General features: G+C 43.1%; 1 protein-coding gene across 2 annotated transcripts in view; it reads right to left on the bottom strand.

Annotated features, from left to right (window-relative positions):
• Nucleotides 1-2,128: 2,128 nt before the first annotated feature.
• The window catches only part of appa (amyloid beta (A4) precursor protein a), a 36,033-nt gene continuing 19,835 nt past the window's right edge, over nt 2,129-18,326 (bottom strand). The window contains exons 3-17 of one of the 2 annotated variants that reach the window (XM_031738489.2): nt 17,862-17,991; nt 17,180-17,292; nt 16,901-17,091; nt 16,268-16,587; nt 15,539-15,706; nt 11,928-12,061; nt 11,176-11,250; nt 10,931-11,089; nt 10,403-10,531; nt 10,144-10,243; nt 9,032-9,244; nt 8,825-8,878; nt 7,667-7,758; nt 5,341-5,487; nt 2,129-4,835 (exon numbers count right to left, since the gene is read on the bottom strand). In XM_031738489.2, the coding sequence (XP_031594349.1) occupies nt 4,734-4,835; nt 5,341-5,487; nt 7,667-7,758; nt 8,825-8,878; nt 9,032-9,244; nt 10,144-10,243; nt 10,403-10,531; nt 10,931-11,089; nt 11,176-11,250; nt 11,928-12,061; nt 15,539-15,706; nt 16,268-16,587; nt 16,901-17,091; nt 17,180-17,292; nt 17,862-17,991 (2,127 nt within the window). In that variant the 3' untranslated portion in view covers nt 2,129-4,733. The remainder of the gene's footprint in view (nt 4,836-5,340; nt 5,488-7,666; nt 7,759-8,824; nt 8,879-9,031; nt 9,245-10,143; nt 10,244-10,402; nt 10,532-10,930; nt 11,090-11,175; nt 11,251-11,927; nt 12,062-15,538; nt 15,707-16,267; nt 16,588-16,900; nt 17,092-17,179; nt 17,293-17,861; nt 17,992-18,326) is intronic. The other variant, XM_031738490.2, reaches the window with a different exon arrangement.

Here is an 18,326-nt window from a genome sequence, read left to right as displayed (position 1 = left end):
CGCTCAGTTTGACCTCAAATTACAGTCGAAAAAGGTGAACGAAGTTTGACTTAAAATGACTAACAGAAGCATTTTTTGTAGCTAAATTAAAGTGACCTGGTTGTAAATGACTCTTTCTATTGAAAATCTCTATTATGGCCTTCTAAATTTGCAGTTTGGGCCGTGGAAAGATGTTCATTTTATAGCTGAGATTTTATTCACTGCTCGCATTAACGTGATCACATTAATGCATTTTTCTTGTTAGTTTACTTCTCGCCGAATTCCACCTTCACGAATGTAAATTAGCACGTGTTTATGGAGGAAAAGTCTTAATGTCTAATGTCTTCAAATCTTGCTGTAAAAACTGGAAATAGTTATAATCGGTTTTATTCTTCATCACAGTCTGAGCTCTCTCTGGCATCTTTCTTTTCATGTCTTTAAGTAGGCTTCAGGAATAGTTCTCCAGGCTTCATGGAGGACATTCAAAGCTTTTCTTTGGATATTCTTGCACTTTGTTCTGTTCGTGGTCAAGATGATCCCACAATGCTTCAATAATGTTGAGCTCTGACCATGACTAATAGTGTTCATTGTGCGTCTTGTCTTTTTAGGTCTGTTTTCATTGCATTGGCAGTGTGTTTAGGATCACTGTCTTGCTGTAAAATGAAGCCGCTGTCAATCATACACTTTTCAAATGGTAGCATAATGGATGAAAATCTGTTCTGTCAATATTGACAAGCTCTCCAATGCACTGATTGAATTCAGCACCAAACCATGACAAAGCCTCCACGGTGGTTGGACACACTGACCTCCACTGTACACACCGACAACAATTTGAGCCAAAAACACACATTTTGGATTAGTCACCCCTTCAGACTTGTTGCCACTGTCCAGTTCTTCACTAATTTAGCATACCTCAGCCTTTTAAGAATAGCTTCCTGGCAGCCACTGTTCCAGTAAAAAAATTCTGATAAGGCTTCAGTGAACATTAGGTGGACCAAATGAAAGGCCAAATGCATCCCTCAGATATTTATTCCCATTTCTGATACAGCTCACCTGCTGTAGATAATTTATTGAGGCCTGCTGCTTCTTCTTTTGTCCTCCACTTGTCCAGTTTCCTCAGATTTTTTTTAAGGACACATTGCACACCATGCTGACATAGCCCACATTTCTGGTTAATAACTCTTTGGGAATCACATTGTTGGTCAAAAAATATAATTTTATGCCTGTTAGGCTGTTATCATCAACGTTTTTCATGGATTTAACTAAAGAAAAGGGAAGCGTTGATTTGCTTTTGTAAAAGGCTGCTGGCAAAGTGTGTCAAGATCCAATTTAAAATTGTTTTTTTGCGAAGTTGTCTTTTATGTGTCAACACAAAACTGGTTCATACCTTGGTTTTAATTTAAATGCTTTGCTCAAAGTACGCAGTAACATTTGAAATAGCTCAACAAAAGCATGAAAGTGAAAAGTGAGTGAAGAGTTGAATGTGTTCACTAAACATAAAGGGAAAAAAAATGGTGAAAGTGGTCAGTAAACATAATGAATGACTTTTAAATGGAAGAGTTAAAATTAGAAGGTCTGCCTCCTTGGAAGCAAAATATAAAGAAATGATGGATGACTCCAGACTTTGGCCCAGTACTGTGTATAGTCTATCACTCACTGTGACATTTTGGCTCGTCACATTGCCAAATGAATTGCCAAGTTGGCCATTTTATTTTAAAAACTTGTTTTCCCTGACTTTTTAGTGTTTAGTTTTGACTCAGCTCATTTACAGAGTTACATTTGCCAGAAAGTCACAAAGTAGCCAAAATAAAACTCATAGATATGCAGTTTAATTGTTGCCTTCTCACAGTCAGGATCAGGTCCTGCTCAAACACCTCCTGTGTTCCAGTTAACCTTTAACAAGATCACCTGGGTTCAGCTGCATCTGGAAGTTAAGACCCATGCCGGAGCAGCGCGCTGTCAGCTCCACTCTGCCGTTTTCTGTCTGAGAATGACCTTTGACCTCCTTACCCAAGATAAGAAAAAAATGTCCTTGTAGTGGGGACACTTTTTTTGATATTTAAAAACAGACAAATGTGAATTATTAGAATTAAACTGGATGCTTATGCCTGTTTTTGTGATGTTTCTATTAATGCACAGAGACACAGCATTTATATGTACATTCAAAACTTTATTATGGAATACAGTGTAGAAAGCATTTTCCCAGTCAATGCAAATGGCCTGCACAATATTACACAGTGGAAAACAAAACCAATAAGATAACCCACAGGAAAAAAAAAGCAAAAGAAAGATAATCCTGCTTCCTCTTCTACTCTACTGCCCTCTGTTGGGCTTCTAATGAGCACCCTCCGAAAAGCACACACACTCACCCCTCTGCAGCCCCCATATCTACATGTTCTACTCGCCATTTCCTCACGGATCTCAGCGAGAGGCCACGGTGCGTCTCCTTCCACACAGTGTTAACACGGTGACCACCCTAATGACGCTGAACAGGGGCTTCTTGCCTACCTCTGACCAACATTGGATCGCTGCTTTGACCCCACCCCAAGCCCCCGGATTCGCCGTCAGCTCTTGATGGTGAACGCCCATCCCATCATCATCATTATACACGCTGCCTTTCAGGAGTCAAGTGTGAGATGATGGCAGAGAGGTGAGCAGCATGCCTGAAGGAAAAGGAAGTCGAAAGAGGAGGGAGGTGCCGGGGTGGGGGGGGGGTGAAAATCCATTATATATACACACACACAGACTGCCTGGCTGGCTGGCTGGCTATCCATCTGGAACTGCAAGTCATTTCCTCTCTACCTCCACCACCTCCTCTTCTCAGAACTCCACCTGTTCTATCCGCAGAAGAAAAAACAAAACCAAACAAAAAACCAATAAGCAAACCAAACAAAAGAGACGGCGTCGGCTTACAACTGGATGAACCACCAGACTAAAAACAAAAACACGTACACACCGAGCTGATCTTAACCCCCATAACAGACTCCTCACTTGTCTTTCCCCACCTTCACCCCGCCCCCACCTTCCCCAAACAACACACACTAACTCACATACGATGCCCTTATTTAAAAAAAAAAAAAAAACCTAACATGAAATGATCAAGAAACCAAGAGGAGTGATTTCCGAAGGATTTAACACAATATACTTAAGTGAACGAGAATAATATACAGAGATGAAGCCGGCTCCCTCTCCTGCAGCTTCTGGAAAGTAGCAGGATTAAAAAATATATATATATATATATATGAAGATCACACTTAAACAGCAAAAGAAGAAGAAGGAAAAAAAAACCCAAAAAAACAAAAACATATCTTTTAAATGTGTTTTTTTCTTTACATGATATCAAAGCAGAGCCCGTTCATCTAGATTTATATATATTTTTCATCATTGTTTTTAAAGTCACGTGATCACGAGAACATACTAAATGTACAATCTTGCTAGAATGACAATCTATAAGTGAGAAATGATCTCGAGAGAGAGCAGCTGTAAGATCTCCGTGTGGTGGTGTTTTGTTTTGTTTTTTTCCCCCCCTTTTATTTTCTTGAAACTTCCAAATCCTGTTGTCATTGTTGTCATGCACTACATAGGAACAGCTAAGACTTCAGCATTACTTCTGTAACATTACACGTAATTTAAAAAAAGGACTTTACATCTTTTTTTTTCCTCCGTTTTCGGTCTTTTTTGAAAAACAAAACTGGAAAACGATAAAGAGAGAAAAAAAACCCCAACTAAAATAAAAACAGCTCATTCAGAATACATGATTACTACTGTCGTCATAATCATCAACATATTCACCATCATCATCATCAGAATCAGCATCTTCAGATATCCTTAAGAGCCTTGTGTGACTTAACACAGCCCAGCTGTTGTATGAATGCACAAAACAAAACAAAAAAAATAAAGGGAGAGGATGAAGGGAGGGAGGAAGGGAAGGATCCAAGGAGTAGGGAGGGAGAGGAGGCTCATTTATACTCCAGTGTAGACTGTAGAGAGTGTGCAGTAGTGGTGCAGTAGGCGAGGAAAACACTGGGCCTCGTAAAAATCATGGCGCTGCTATATTTCCAAAATCATATAATCATTATAAAGACGCAAAAGCGAAAACGATTCAGAGGAAACTGCTCGATTCTGATGATTCTGCATGCAACAATTTTTTAAATTAATTATTTTAATAACGGAGGCCGAGGCCAGCATGCGTCTAAACACCCTACTGATCAGCGGTCGGATCTGCTTACACAAAGTCCACGCCTAGAAGCGACCCGAGCCTAAAAATAAACATAATAAACCCAACTACACACTGGCCCTGAATCAGTGTTGAGAGAGAGCGAGCGCGTGCTCGTCTTCCCCAAGAGAACGGGTTTGTTTCCATGCACCGGGCAGGGGCTTTGCTTGTTTTAAGGTTTTTCTTTCCCCTCCAAACATCAGCAGGCCCTGACGGAGCAACGTATAAAAACTCCTTCCTTTAATTAAAAAGGCGTCTTGCTCCAGTAAAGTGAACAAACTTGGTGCAGAGTGGCTTGGCCGCAGTGTTAGAAAAAAAAAGAAAAAAAGAAAAACCCTGGCTACAGTCGCTCCTTGTGCTCGTAACTGACTATTTCAGTCACTTAAAGATCCGTCTTTTGGTTGAAGGGAGGGCTGGGGAAGGGAAGAGGAGGGAAGGTAAGGGGAGGGGAGGTGACGATGTGTGGGATGAGAATGGTTTGTGTGCATTTGTTGGTTTTTTTGTGTGTATTTATGTATGTGTACATGTGACATCCTCCTCAGTTCTGCATCTGCTCGAAGAACTTGTAGGTTGGGTTCTCGTAACCGTTCTGCTGCATCTTTGACAGGTGGCGCTCCTCAGGGGTGACGGCAGCATCCACCTGGAGGAGAGCCAAGGGGTGGGGGAGACAGAAGGGGAGGGAGGTTACAAGCAGAATAGGTCCTGTGGCGTAATGTAAACACAATTTACATTTTAAGACCTTTTTACTGCTTCTGGGAAAACATTAAGAGTAACCAGGCTGCGCTGGCTATCGTATTTTTTTTAATTAAACATCTAATGAAAGTTCTGAAATGATAAACACAGATAATTAAAAAAAAAGAAAAGCAGGAAATTAATCGGTAACAGGCTTTAATCCAATTATATTTACCAAGCAGATATAATTAAAACTAATTTTTTTGCACAGCGTAGCATCCGTGCAGCACATTTTAAAGCCTTTATCAGACTTCAGCGACACAAATATCCGGATACTTTGTGTCTACGCGGCTCTGCACAAACGGCTTAAAAGCGCCGGTGCTTGCACAGCATCCTCCTCGCACGCCACACCGACTGCTGCACGGAGCAGCTTGCGTGCGCACCGACGAACGCGCGGGTCAGCTGTTTCTCACCTCGATGACTCCGTGGTGGATGGAGGTGTACTGCTTCTTTCTCAGCATCACCAGGGTGATGACGATCACGGTTGCTATGACGACGCCTCCGACCATCAGGCCGATGATGGCGCCCTTGTTGGAGCCCACATCCTCTGCGAAGAAGACCTGTGGGTGTCGAGCGGTCAGGTGATCAGTCAGTGGCACAACACACAACAGATTGTGTGAATTTAAGCAACAATCTCGAGGTCAGCACTCCTTCGTTTCCTCACATCTTTTGCTGTGCTTGCTGAGTTTAATTACATCTCCTACCAATTCTTGTCATTTTTGTCATTACGGAGTCGAATTTAGCTTAAGAATAGCTGCTGGGGAACAAAGACATAACACATAACACGCCCTTGATGAGGGCAGCTTTTTTTTGGATGGAAATATTTTCTTCTTGCAGATGTCGAGTGATTTACAGAAAGAATAGCACAGCATAAAAAAAGCATCAATGCAATGACGCAGCAACAACAGAACACACTTAAAAATACACACACAGACGCGCGCGCGCACACACACACGAAAGCTGTAACTTCTGTCAGAGAATTTGGAGATTTATGGAAACATGCAATTCTTTGAATGGTCACTCGAGGCTGACTAAAGAGTGAGTATATCACAGTAAACTACTGTGTTAAAATGATTAGTAGCGATAGAGCCAATCTATTATGGGACCAATGCTGATGCATGGTGATTTAAAAATCTGATATACTGGCCGATATTTCTTTGCTTTAAGCCACAAAAAACATGATGTGTTATGTGTAGTTATTTATGGTTCCTTACTGAGATAGCACGTCAGTCCATTTTAAATATAATCTTATTCTACTGTCACAACTGGTCATGGATTACTCATATGTGGTCTCCTTAGATTAGCTGGTTGTTGTTGTTTTTGGCATTTCAAACACATGCAGCCATCAAGAAATTTACAGAGTGCCCTGTGGTGAAATTTACAGAGTGCCCTCCAGGGACAACTAGATTTTCCCTAACGCACTAGATTTAAAAGTCACCCATTATTAGAGGTGTGTCCACTTTGACAAGTAGCTGCAGCATAACTGCTTGCGAGTCACTGAACAGAACGTTCTGACCACATTTGTGGTGTTGGTGCCTTTTGGATTTATCACATAAATAATTTCTGTACAGTCACCTGAACTAACAGTCCCCTCATAGTTCTCCAGCACAAACTGGCATATATCTGTGCCTTTGTGATGGACCTGTACAGTTTAAGGATGCAGATTTCTAACCAAACCTCTTATTAAAAACAGCAGGTAATTTTGCACCCTGGTCGCTCCAAAACAGGGATTCCCATCGTGTTACTTGTGCCATCTTTTATAAGCAGTCTTTGGTTTAAGGTCATTAACTTCCAATTTGAGATTTTTAACACTCACATTACTTTGGTTGTTTATAAGCAAAGCAAGCAAATGGATAGAAAAGTAATAATGGGCTGAAAGCAGAGCACAGCAGAGAGCATCACTGATGCACAATGACTCAGCTCCAACACAAAACTATTTAAAAAAATAAATAAATAACCAAACGAAATGAGAGCTTCAGCACATCTGTCACAGAATAACGGGTGCTCTGTGGGACTCATTTTTCACATTTTACAATGATAAATAGAACCATTGTGTTCTGAATGGGAAAGAAAAAAAAAAGAAAAACACCTCCTGATATCTTCAGCAGGGATAACGGGACAGAAACCTCCTCAACTGGCACAAAATTTGGCTACTGTGAATATCAAATTAAGGAGACGAGTTAAAGAGGCAACCTGACACACTGACTGCTCACTGTGAATGCCAGAAATGTGATATGTAATAAAATGTAGGGATTAAGGGATTTGAAGCCTTTAGGTGAGAGGAATAAGGTACGTGGATTTGGATTTGACTGAGGATGGATTGAGGGGGTTTTTTTGTGCTGGGATTACAACACTGGATGAGATTAATGACTGCGTGCAGAACTTAGCGATATTAACAGCATCAAACTTCCCTGATCAGAGGGCACAGGATTCATTTATTTATTTTTCAGAGAGGAGCACATTGAGTGTGACGCACGAATTACCACGGATGTCTCCATGGGCACCTGTCTCCATGGTGACAACCTTGGGAAGTTTACCAGGAGGACAAAGTGGAGCATGTGTGTATGTGCGTGGAGGAGAAGGGGGCAGAGTGCAAAACCCGCATGTATGAGTAATATGCATCTTTATGTGTGTGCGCATGCCTGCGTCTATTTCTGTGGGCTTATTAAGCAGCCTGAATATTCAGATCAGCGAATTCCAAATGAGTCTGCATATCTGCATGGCTCTGCATTTGCTCACCAGTTTCTGGTGGCGAACTTCGTACTCGGTGCTCTGTCTGTCCTCCGTCTCCATCCGCATCTCAGGAATAGCTTCCATCTTCATTCCAGTCACTGGCGAGGGAAGAAAAAGTACAATCTATTATAGATGGTGACATTAAGCCACTCTCTCGTTCTCCTGCTGAAATAAAAAGCACTGACTGAAGCACACTGGATAGCGGAGAGCTGACTGCACCATCAGTACGAATAGAAAAGAGCACGGCATACGCAGGATGCATAGACCGCGTGCAGCTGCACCACCAATCTCTTAACAACCACACCTGCGCCTTAATGGAGGTCAAGTGGAGCCGGCTGTGTGCAAATATTGACTCTGAGGAGGAGAGACGGAGGGAATCATGCTGTGGTGCCTTTACTTCTACAGTGTACTTCAAAACAATCTCAGAATCTTGTATAACCTGAGCCTGAGCAAATATTTTCTGCTAGCCTCAAAACCACTTCAGCTCAGCACTCGCATGCACCAAATCACATGACCTAAAGCACTTTATCATTTATACCTGAGCTGGAAATGGCTTACAGGCCCTAGGCAATCATTATGTACTGAATAACATTAATATCAAACTACACATGCTCACATCCCTTTCTAACACACACTGTAAATTAGTCATACCTAAAAATATTCACTAATGTTATCAAAGGTTACCATTTTAGTTACAACACATCATTTAGAGCTGGGGCGTCAGCAGCAGAAGACTGTCTGCTGTGCAGCTAAATTCCTTCACACTGACAGAAAGAGGAATTTTGCTGGTCCGGCTCACTGAAGATCAAAGTGGGCTGCATGTGGCTCACGATGTAAAATGAGTTTGGCATCACTGATTCAGAAAGTTAAAAAAGCATCAAAGTAGTTGAAATGATGAGCTACAATAAGCCTGTATGAGTTATTATAAATTGGTAACATTACTAGTCCTCCATGGTCTTTAAAGACCATACTGCACATTTGTAATTGAATCAGCTGTTTACACCTTATGCTACCTTTACACTAGAAGGGACAGAGGATAGCTAGATTTTCCCTAACACACTGTTGACACGTTGCTGTCGGCTTCCACCTAAAATGACTCTTGATCTGTCATCTGAACACATCACTACTGGTCACTACTGGTCATTGTTAAACAAAAGCACCAACCTGGTCGTGTTGGAATGCCTCTGTCGAGATTGGGGCGGGAGTCTACTGGCTCAACTAAAAGGGGAAAGAAGAGAGAGATTTGACTTTTCAGTCGTTGTCCAACCTAAAAAAAAGGAGCTAGAATATCATTGTGATGCATTTTGGGGGCTAATTTGTTAGCTACTAGAGCTACCACTCGTTATGACAAGGCTGTGCTTCAGAAAGTACCCTGGTTGTCGGTATTGGGCTGGTTGAAGCTCTCAGGGTGGATGAAGCCGACTCCAGCCAGTCCCAGAGTGTCTTCCTGCGGCAACAGGTCAGTCTGGACATCTCCCAGCTCCTGGTCGGGCATCAGGGCGTCATTTCCATAGCTCACCCTCACGTCCGTCTGCAGGTTAGCCAGCTGCTGAGCCATCTCTGCCTGCTCCCTCTGCAGGAGCTCTGTGTGAACACAACCAGGAGGCAGGCAGACAGGAAGGAAGGAAGGAAGGGAGGGAGGAAGGATAGAGGTCAGGAGTCAAGAGGGGAGAGAAACAGGAAGTGGAAACAAGAAAGGAAGCGGTATCATTCATTCACTTGTCATGTGACTCTATTGTTGTTTCAACACAATATGCTGAGAATATTTCCGATGCCAGTTAGAATTAAAGAGGAGACAAATTTGTTTGCTAAATGATTCTTTAAATATGAAATCCCACACTGTCTACCTACGCAAATGTTTCTGTGTCAGAAGGGAGAGACCGCCTCAGAAGGAGAAATCTTCCTTTAACAGACCTGACACTTAGCAAAAGCTGAGTGAGGGTTTTTCTTCTGTGTGTTTGTTCCCGGTTTTTTGTGTGTGTGTGTTTTTTTGCCGGGCAGTACAGACTGTGACAGACTGCGTCTCCAAGATAGAGACACAGATGGCCACATGACGCACACAACTCCAATAAACCCAAAAACCCACAGAAACCTAGCAAATGCAGAGGCGAGGAGGAGGGGGAGGGGAGGAGGGGGATTTATCTTCCCAGCGAACAGTTTCATTTGACTCCTAACAGAAGAATTAGGCCAAATGGCTCCAATGCCCTCATCAGAGAGAGGGAAAAAATAAAAAAAATAAAAGCGTTTTGCAAGCTGGAATTTAGAGCATTCAATCTCCATTACATGTAATCAGACCAGTGCGTCTTCCCCTGCCTTTCTCCCACCCAGAGGTCATCTCCACTGTTAATGAGTCTCGGTTAAATGTACTTCAGCATCACTCCCTGTAGTTCCATCACATTTGCCTGGTCTGCATTGTGTTTTCTTGTGCTGATTTTAAATGGCTGATAGTAGAAGTTCAGTGAGTCTTCAGTGGAGGAACTCACCGACTTGGTCCTGGATATCGTCAGCCACGCCGGGCACTTTGTAGAGGAGTCCGAGAGATTGGTTCATGCGCTCCTCAATAACGCGCAGGTGGGTCAGCACCTTTTACACATATCAAATAGGATGCTTTTTTTAAACTACTAGCTTACGTTTTCTAGAGAAAAACATTCAACTGAAAGAGCAGGAAGCACAAAAGCAACATGCTTTACACTAAAAACAATAAAGAAGTCCAATCATTTTTCAGCGTGCGTTTGATGCTACCTGAGGTCTAATCTGGGCGGCCTTCTTGGGATCCACCATGCGGACATGCTCGAAGTGTTTGAGGGTGTGTTGCCTGTCCTTCTGCTCAGCACGCACGTACTTCTTCAGCAGGCTGAAAACATGACGGGGCTGCAAGAGACAGCGGAAACAAGACAGCTGGTTAAGAGCAGAGGAAGCAGAATGAAATCAGTCACTTCAAACTTCGCCTTTTAAAAATTTCATTTTGATTCTGTTTTTAGAAACCTAATTTTGAAAGCCTCCATAAAAACTGGCAATGCGCAGTTGCACGGTAATAAAACACAATGTCTAGCAAAACAGAAAACATGCGAGGGAATTTATTTATGCAGCAGGTCAGATTAAAGGGAGCCGTAGTTCAAAAGAAAACAGAATGAGAGATGTGGAGATGAAGAGCTGGGAGTGTTAAAAAGCAACATGGAGATGGTTCATTTTTCCACAAGACACACCGTTTATTACAAAGTGGCTTTAATACGAGCAGGAGAGCACTGCTGAGCTGTGCGTGCCGCTTACCCGGGGTGGATCCTGCTGCAATGCAGTCAGGTAGCTCTCCAGAGCCAGGCGGCGGCGGTCGTTCAGCAGAGCCTCCACCCGGGCCATGTGAGTCTCCACCAGCTGCTGGCGCTCGCTGGCTGCCTCTTGCTCCAGTGCTTCTACCTTCTCTTGGAAACGCTATAAACACAAAAAGGAAATTACCAAGTGTGCATCAGAGGAGGGGGGGAATGACACAGCACACAGCCAGAATATGCTCGCCTTACCTGAATCACGGCCTTCTTTTCAGCACGTGGAAGAGTCTTGGCTTCCCGCTCGGCCTCTTCCCACTCCTTCATCACCTGAAGGCAAACAAAGGAGGGAAAGATGAAGCAAAATTAAAAAAACAAAACTGTCAATCTACTGTTATCTTTTTATCCTTCACATGGCTGACATGCAAGTGAGGTTTTAGTTCTGACAGGTGTCAAAGAAAAAACAAAAAACAAAACGTGTGATATCTGTGCTCAGAATATCAGCAGGAAGGAGTTCCCCTGATAAAAATCACAGGGTGTGGATGCTTGCTTAAAGACCAGTGTGATGAGGATGAAAAACAGTTTCTGTTTCCCCTTTTTTGGTCAGTTACATCCCCTCCAGAATGATTATTGCAAATCCTACATCTGTTTTGCCCTCTCCGACTTATTTGGGGGATTATCCAATCCTGTTCAGCCCTTTACCAACGAAAGTGTGAGCATATATGAAACGATGCCTCTCTCGTCTGGAACTCTGGAAGCTGTCGCATCGCGGCGGGCCATCTGGCTCTCCGCCGGTTGATTAAAGAAAACAAAGTTGAAATGGCACAGTCGGCTCACTCAGGAGGGATTAACAAACGCACCTACTTGTTTTACTTGACATACCTTCTCTTCTCTCGCCATTTTCTATTCAGTGAAATCTTTGTCCTGTTTTCCCTGCACAGTTCCCGTCACGTTTACTAAAATGAATGTCTAATGAGGAAAATAAATAAATTCCAGTCTCAGAGTACCTGGGACATTCTCTCACGGTGCTTGGCCTCCAGACTCTCTTTGGCCTTCTGGAAGTGTGCATGTTCATTCTCGTCAGCGGGCGTCTCCAGGTAGTGGTCCACTGCATCGGAGGAGCTGGGCGTTGCTGTGGGAACTGCGTGGAAGTTGAGATAAAGGAAAAAAAGACTTTAATCGACGCTTCTCGCTGCTGCTGCACACTTTCATTTGGCAGAGCTGTCTCAGCACACACAAACACTCAAGTTCAAAATGGGTTAATAGGGTTAGTGAGAGATTGAGAGAGAAAGAATATAAGATAGTAGCTGTAGCTGGAAGCCAGCCCCCTTCGAAAGGGAAAGAGCGAGTCCCTCAGATGACCCGCAGTGCTTTCTAGAAGAGAAACAAAACCCCTCTCATTTATATAACTTCATTCAGAGCGTGATGGAGCTCTCCTGCCAAACCACAGACACTGGAATTTATCCTGTGGGCTCAGAGGCGCGCACTAAATTGTGATAGTCTTACCAGCAAGAAAATAAATTGGATCAGTTATTGCGTGAAACCTGGATTTAATCAGTGGAAAGTTGATTATCTCTCACAAACGCGCCATCGAGAGCGGTTGTTGGTTTGTGTGAGAATCTGAGTGCACGAGACTGTGTGATCGCGTGAAGGTCGCGCATCATGTGAAACTGGTTACGTCTGAGGCGAGCGCATGACTGCAAAACACAACAGGGAGACGTTATTCAGTCTGACCCTGAGCAGAGCGTTTTCTTAGCCTCTGGTCTCGCAAATCCTTTAAAGGACCGGTTCACCCAAATTACAAAAAGCATTTTTCTCTCCTGCCTTTAAACACAGTAGAATGAAGTCCATTCAGCGAGAGTATAGCCAAGGTTATTTTTTATTACAGCTACAGATCTCCACTAAATGCATCACATACAAGCAAACGTGCCGCTCTGAACAGACAACAGCTTTAGGGACACTCTGTGAATGCACCTGGGTGCTATTGTGCCTACTCAAAACGAGGGAGGGAGTGAAGTCATTTGTCACATACCCTTGTACTTATCCAGCTATATTTGTAAGAGCTTTGGAGCATCATAGTGATGTAATGTTGTGAAGGTTTGCACTTTTTGACCAGCTTTTAGCTTCTCTAAGACCTGTTTTAAGAATTAAATCTTGGTTTTAAGGTTGAATTTTAAATTAAAGTAGAGGTGAGGGTTTGTTATGATGGCCAAATGTCAGGATTAGAGGCTTGGGGACGTCCCTGTCAAGGAGTTCCCCACTGATTCAGTTTAAATCATCATTTTAATGTATTTGTGTGTGAATGCAGGATGAAATGTCCCTTCAATGTTCCTTGACGTTATTCAGGGTGGCGATCCAGTAATTCCCTCTTTTGATATAATCCACGACTGCAGTGATTCTACAGCATTCTTTGTTTTTTTTGCGGTAATCATAACAATGTGATCTTTTCCCTTTAATTAGTCTTCGTTTGCTCCACTTTATTGGTGTGGCCTTTTCCTGTGCTGTAAAGGCTACTGCGGGGTATAAATTACAGTTACGCAACACTGTTAATAATGGCATCGATTTACTGCTCATTATAAACTCAACTGCTAAGTTCTGATTTCTATCCTTGTTTTTCTTGCTAACTGATCTTATAGTTGAACAAAAATATGAAGTGCTTTCCAAATAAAGCCTCTTACAATAGCTACTTGTCCATTACCTGGACAAGTAATAAATCAATGCACTGCACTAAAGGGCTGATAAGAAGAAGAAGAAAAAAAAAGATGGGAAACTAACCAATTTCAATATGAGCTATTTCAAAAATACCCACTTCTCACTATACAATAGGCTCTTTTGTAGACAGGACTATAAGCATTGTTACCCAAGCATTGTACCAAAGGAAATGACAAAATAGAGCAAAGATGTCAGGAACATGCACGCTAGGATTTATATGCCCCGCTAAAAATTGATCTGTCACATTTTAACAGTGCAGTAGTGGTGGTGTGATTGTTTCCTGCAGTCCTCTGCAGAGAACTCATGATGTCAGCCTCACCGAGTCTGCATGTGAATGAATTCATTGAGAAAACATCCAAGTGGAGAGCCTGTGTATGTGTGTGACTTCAGGGCAAAGGTTACAGTGCATCATTTTCTTACCTAAACCATGCTCAGCAGAGCAGAAATCCTGAACTCACACACACACGCATGATTGCTTATATTAAGTCACAATATGGGGAGATAGAGAGAATGCTGCAGGGCACACATGCACACAACCACCAACACACATATTGAGCAAGGTCATTGAACCTTACACAGTGAAAAAGTGAAATCAATGTCACGCTGTCACACACACAAACGCACACCTGTAAACAACAACAAGGGAGAAGTAATTTGGCAATCCAGGGCTGAGTTACCATTTGAAATCCAATCAGTTTGTGACTCAGCGATCACGTCTAACCAAACACAGAGGCGCTGAAAAATAAATAAATTAGAAAATAAATAATTTTCCTCCCCCAAGTTTCAAGTTTCCATTAAAAACCTCTGACGATTCGACGTATCATCAAGGTGGGAGCAAAATATAGAATTAATAATTGAGCAATCATCCCCATTTTCAGCGATACCACTGATAATCAATCATCACAATGTGGAGATGGGAGGCAGGTATGCTCTGTGAGCGTGTAATGTTGCATTGATGAGTTTTTCCCCTTACCTCTACCTGGGGAATGTGTCACATTCTGGAAAATTGCACAAGGGTAATTTGACATCTGATTTCAGTGAATTGACTGAATTAACTTGAACTTTTTTCCTCAGCGATGAGGACGAAATAATGTAAGCAAGCCCACACCACGTCAGGGATGCGAGGGCGTAACAAGCAGCGAAGTGAGGATTATTGCAAAAATAATTTGTGCCTGGATGATTTTATGCATCGTATTCATGCTGCAGTGTCATATATAAGATGATGGCCATGAAATAGCTGTAATTATAGAAATTATACTGGTTATCCTACAGGCTTCATAGGGGGAGAGCAGTGCAGCTCTTGCAATATAAAGCATGCCATTTAGTTTATGGAGCAAACGGTCCATGAAAATGGGCCCTGTGTATCTAACCAGTTACTGGCGCATTTAGGCGTTGGCACCTTGCTCCAGCGCTGTCTGCTAAAATAAAAAAATTAAAAAGGCATGTCCAGCTCTTAACAGCTTTCAAAACAAAACTAAGTTCAACCTGTTCCAAAGTTAAATGTACTGGAAAATAGAAATGCTTTAAAGCACAGGTGCACCCACACAAAACGCTCGGCATGACACGCCAGAAGGACCCAACCTGCTCACTGACATCGGTGGGGGTGAAAGTAAAGGCAAGAGTGAGTGTGCAGGCAGTCAGGCAGGTGTTTTTAAAAGAAGTGCGGGAGAGGTAGAGTCACTTTTTGGTGCAAACATATTTATTTACCTGACGGACAAACACACACACAGGGAGAGTGTGAGGAAAAGGTTAGGCAGAGGAGAGGCACAGCGAGCGAGAAACTTTGGAAACTTGTTTTGCGGCTAGTAGACAGCTGGGATAGACCGGGTGAGTAAAAAAAGTGAGGAGTTGTGGACAAAACAACTGGCAATTGAGCCAGCGAGACGCTGCCTTAGGCTGGACTTACTGACGCTGCTGCAGACAGACAGGCAGTACGCCTCTGACTCAAAGTTATTCCTGTTGCCTCCACAGCCGCCGTAGATAAACTGAACACAGCGGCCCTCCTCGCGGTCAAAGTACCAGCGGGGCAGCATCGCCCGGCATGGACCTGTCTCTGCACTGGCCCAGCACACATCTTGGAGGACACACACACACGTACACACACTTATCAACCACAAATTCCCAGAAAACCTCTGTAGTTAATCATGCTGGAGTGTCATCGTTGATTGATGTCTTTGCAAAGGAAAAAAAAAAAGATTTAAATTTAAGGACACACAGAAATAAATACACCATCTGGAAAAAAAAAAAAAGTCAAGTTTACGCATTATTGATGCTGCCTGGGATTGAATCTTTAGACCAATTTAACGCTAATGTAGAAACAGTGCTGTACAACCAATTCTGACTCTAGTGAAACGTGGCTAATGAAAGCTGTGAGATGACAAATGAACACGCTGAGAAAAATGACAGCAGGAAATTAATAGGTGAAGAACACGAGGTTCAATTGTGTTTAGCGAAGCATAAAAAAATTACAGGGTAATAAAAAACAAAAAATAAAAACATGTTTAGCATGTTGTGCGACTGTTCCACATTAATCTAAAAACAAAATCTCCAAGTCACCTGACGGCTCTATTAAGCACGTTTCACATAGTCTGGTAAATAAAAGGCTGGAATAACAAAAACACTTGATGATCCTCACCCCTGACAACTTCCTCCACGGACTCGGTGGTGGTGGTGGTGGTTGTCGTCATGGCAACGTTGGTAGTCGGCTCGCCGTCGATGAGCGAGTCGAGGATGTCGTCGTCATTGTCGTCGTCTTCCTCCTCGTCCTCGTCGTCCACCAGCTCCTCGTCTTCCTCTCCGTCTCCGTCCTGGTCATTGTCCAGCACGTCCTCTTCTTCATCCTCTTCCTCTTCTTCCTCTTCCTCTGCCACCTCTTCCTCCTCGTCCTCATCCTCGTCTACCACAGATGGCTTTGTTTCCTCTTGCTGCTCCACTGGCTCTGGCTCACGCACCATACTGGGAGGAAAGGAGAGAAGAAAAAGGGGAAATGGTGAAGCAGGAGGGAGTCAAGAGACATATGGTGGAAAAAAAAAGTGGGGTGGGGGAAAGGAGATAAAGAATGAAGGAGGAGGTAGATGAGAAGGATGAAGAGGGAGGCAAAAGAACGGAGACTATGATATAACCATTTTGCAGCTTCCCTTCAAGAAGAGAAATTGTGCCCATGTGGAAAAGCTACAAATTAAATCGGCATCGCCTCCGATCACCGGAACACTGACGCATCACTCTGCTCTTTGCTGCCTTGGCCTCATTTATTTGTGCGAGTGCGTACCTGTTGTCAGAGTAGTCGGTCTCCGCTCCGCCCCACCAGACATCAGAATCATCAGGATCCTGCTCAGCACTATCGGCGTCACGCTCCGCCTCAGCGGGGCAGCACACGAACTCCACTCCACGGAAGCGGTCGATGCCGCACGGCAGCAGCATCCCATAGTCGTGGAGGTTCATGGTGCGGTCTCCGCAGGACTGAGACGAGACAAAACGGATCAGTACATGCTCATGTAAGTCATTAAAGGAGTCTAAGGGTGTGTTGTGTGTGCAAGTGTGTACTCACCTCTTTGGCTACAGTGTGCCAGTGCAGGTGGCTCTCACACTGATCCATGCGCTCCTGGTGCAGGAACTTGCACTTATCAGGAACAAGCAGAGCGTCGCTCACAAATTCTCCCACTGCAGCAAAAAACATACACACATTTAGATTTAACACATAATCTAAATCTTGTGTCCGACTGGCCGCAGACAAATTTCAACAAACACCGATTCATCTCATAAAAGGCTCTCTTGAGTAAAATCAGAGCTTCATATAAACAGAGGGATTTTTGGCCTCTATAAGACAATAGAGGACCAACATCAAACAAAAAGTGGGGAATTCTTCTGCCATAGCTTCAAAACCATTAAAGTAGGAGGTTTAAAGTTGGCCACTGCACCAAAGATAGAGCCTAAATTTCTGAGTGTGTCAGAATTTCACAATCCGACTTCTGCCATGACCAGCCAATAGGAAAGCAGAAATGACGTTATGTGGAAAAATATAAAAATCAAGATGATTCGTGGCAGCTGACTCCTGATGTAGTCATCATCACCATGCAATCTGCATGCATCAAATCTTATATCCTACCCAAGGAAAATGGTGAAGATTACAGTGAATTTGGGTTTAGAAGTAACTAACCACACCATGTTGCTTGTGTTAAGTAAATCTGGCAGATGGTGTGAAAACTGAGTGGAATGCTTTGTGGACTCACCTAGGCAGCGGTAGGGCACCACGATGTGCATGTGACTGCGACACTGCTTGCGCTCCTTCTTGCACCAGTTCTGGATGCTGACTGGTTGATTGGCCTCCACCACGTTGGTAATCTGGAGTTCAGGGTAAACCTGTACACACAACATTAAGTCTTACAATGGGACACTATATCTACTGAGCAGGGGATGACGTGTCACCTGCTTTTCTAACATTAGCTTGAATGACTGTTAATCATGAGCTTGTCACACTTTTGGCCACAGTGAGCTCAAACTGATGCTGAGGTCATCTTTAGTCATGCCTTCTTAGCCACATAGTTACAGCCATTAAGCGTTTGCTAATCTATTTTAAAGATTATCAATCCTTCCCTTTTTAATTGCCTTTAAAAAAAGAAAAAAGAATCCACCACACCTTTCCTTCAGAATAGTTTCTTTTTCTCCATCCCCCGAGATACAATCTTCACAGCTCT

Source organism: Oreochromis aureus, linkage group 23 (genome assembly GCF_013358895.1).
Source record: "Oreochromis aureus strain Israel breed Guangdong linkage group 23, ZZ_aureus, whole genome shotgun sequence".
NCBI lineage: Eukaryota > Metazoa > Chordata > Actinopteri > Cichliformes > Cichlidae > Oreochromis > Oreochromis aureus.
Note: the sequence above shows the minus strand (reverse complement) of the source record. Positions and strands in the feature narration are given on the sequence as shown.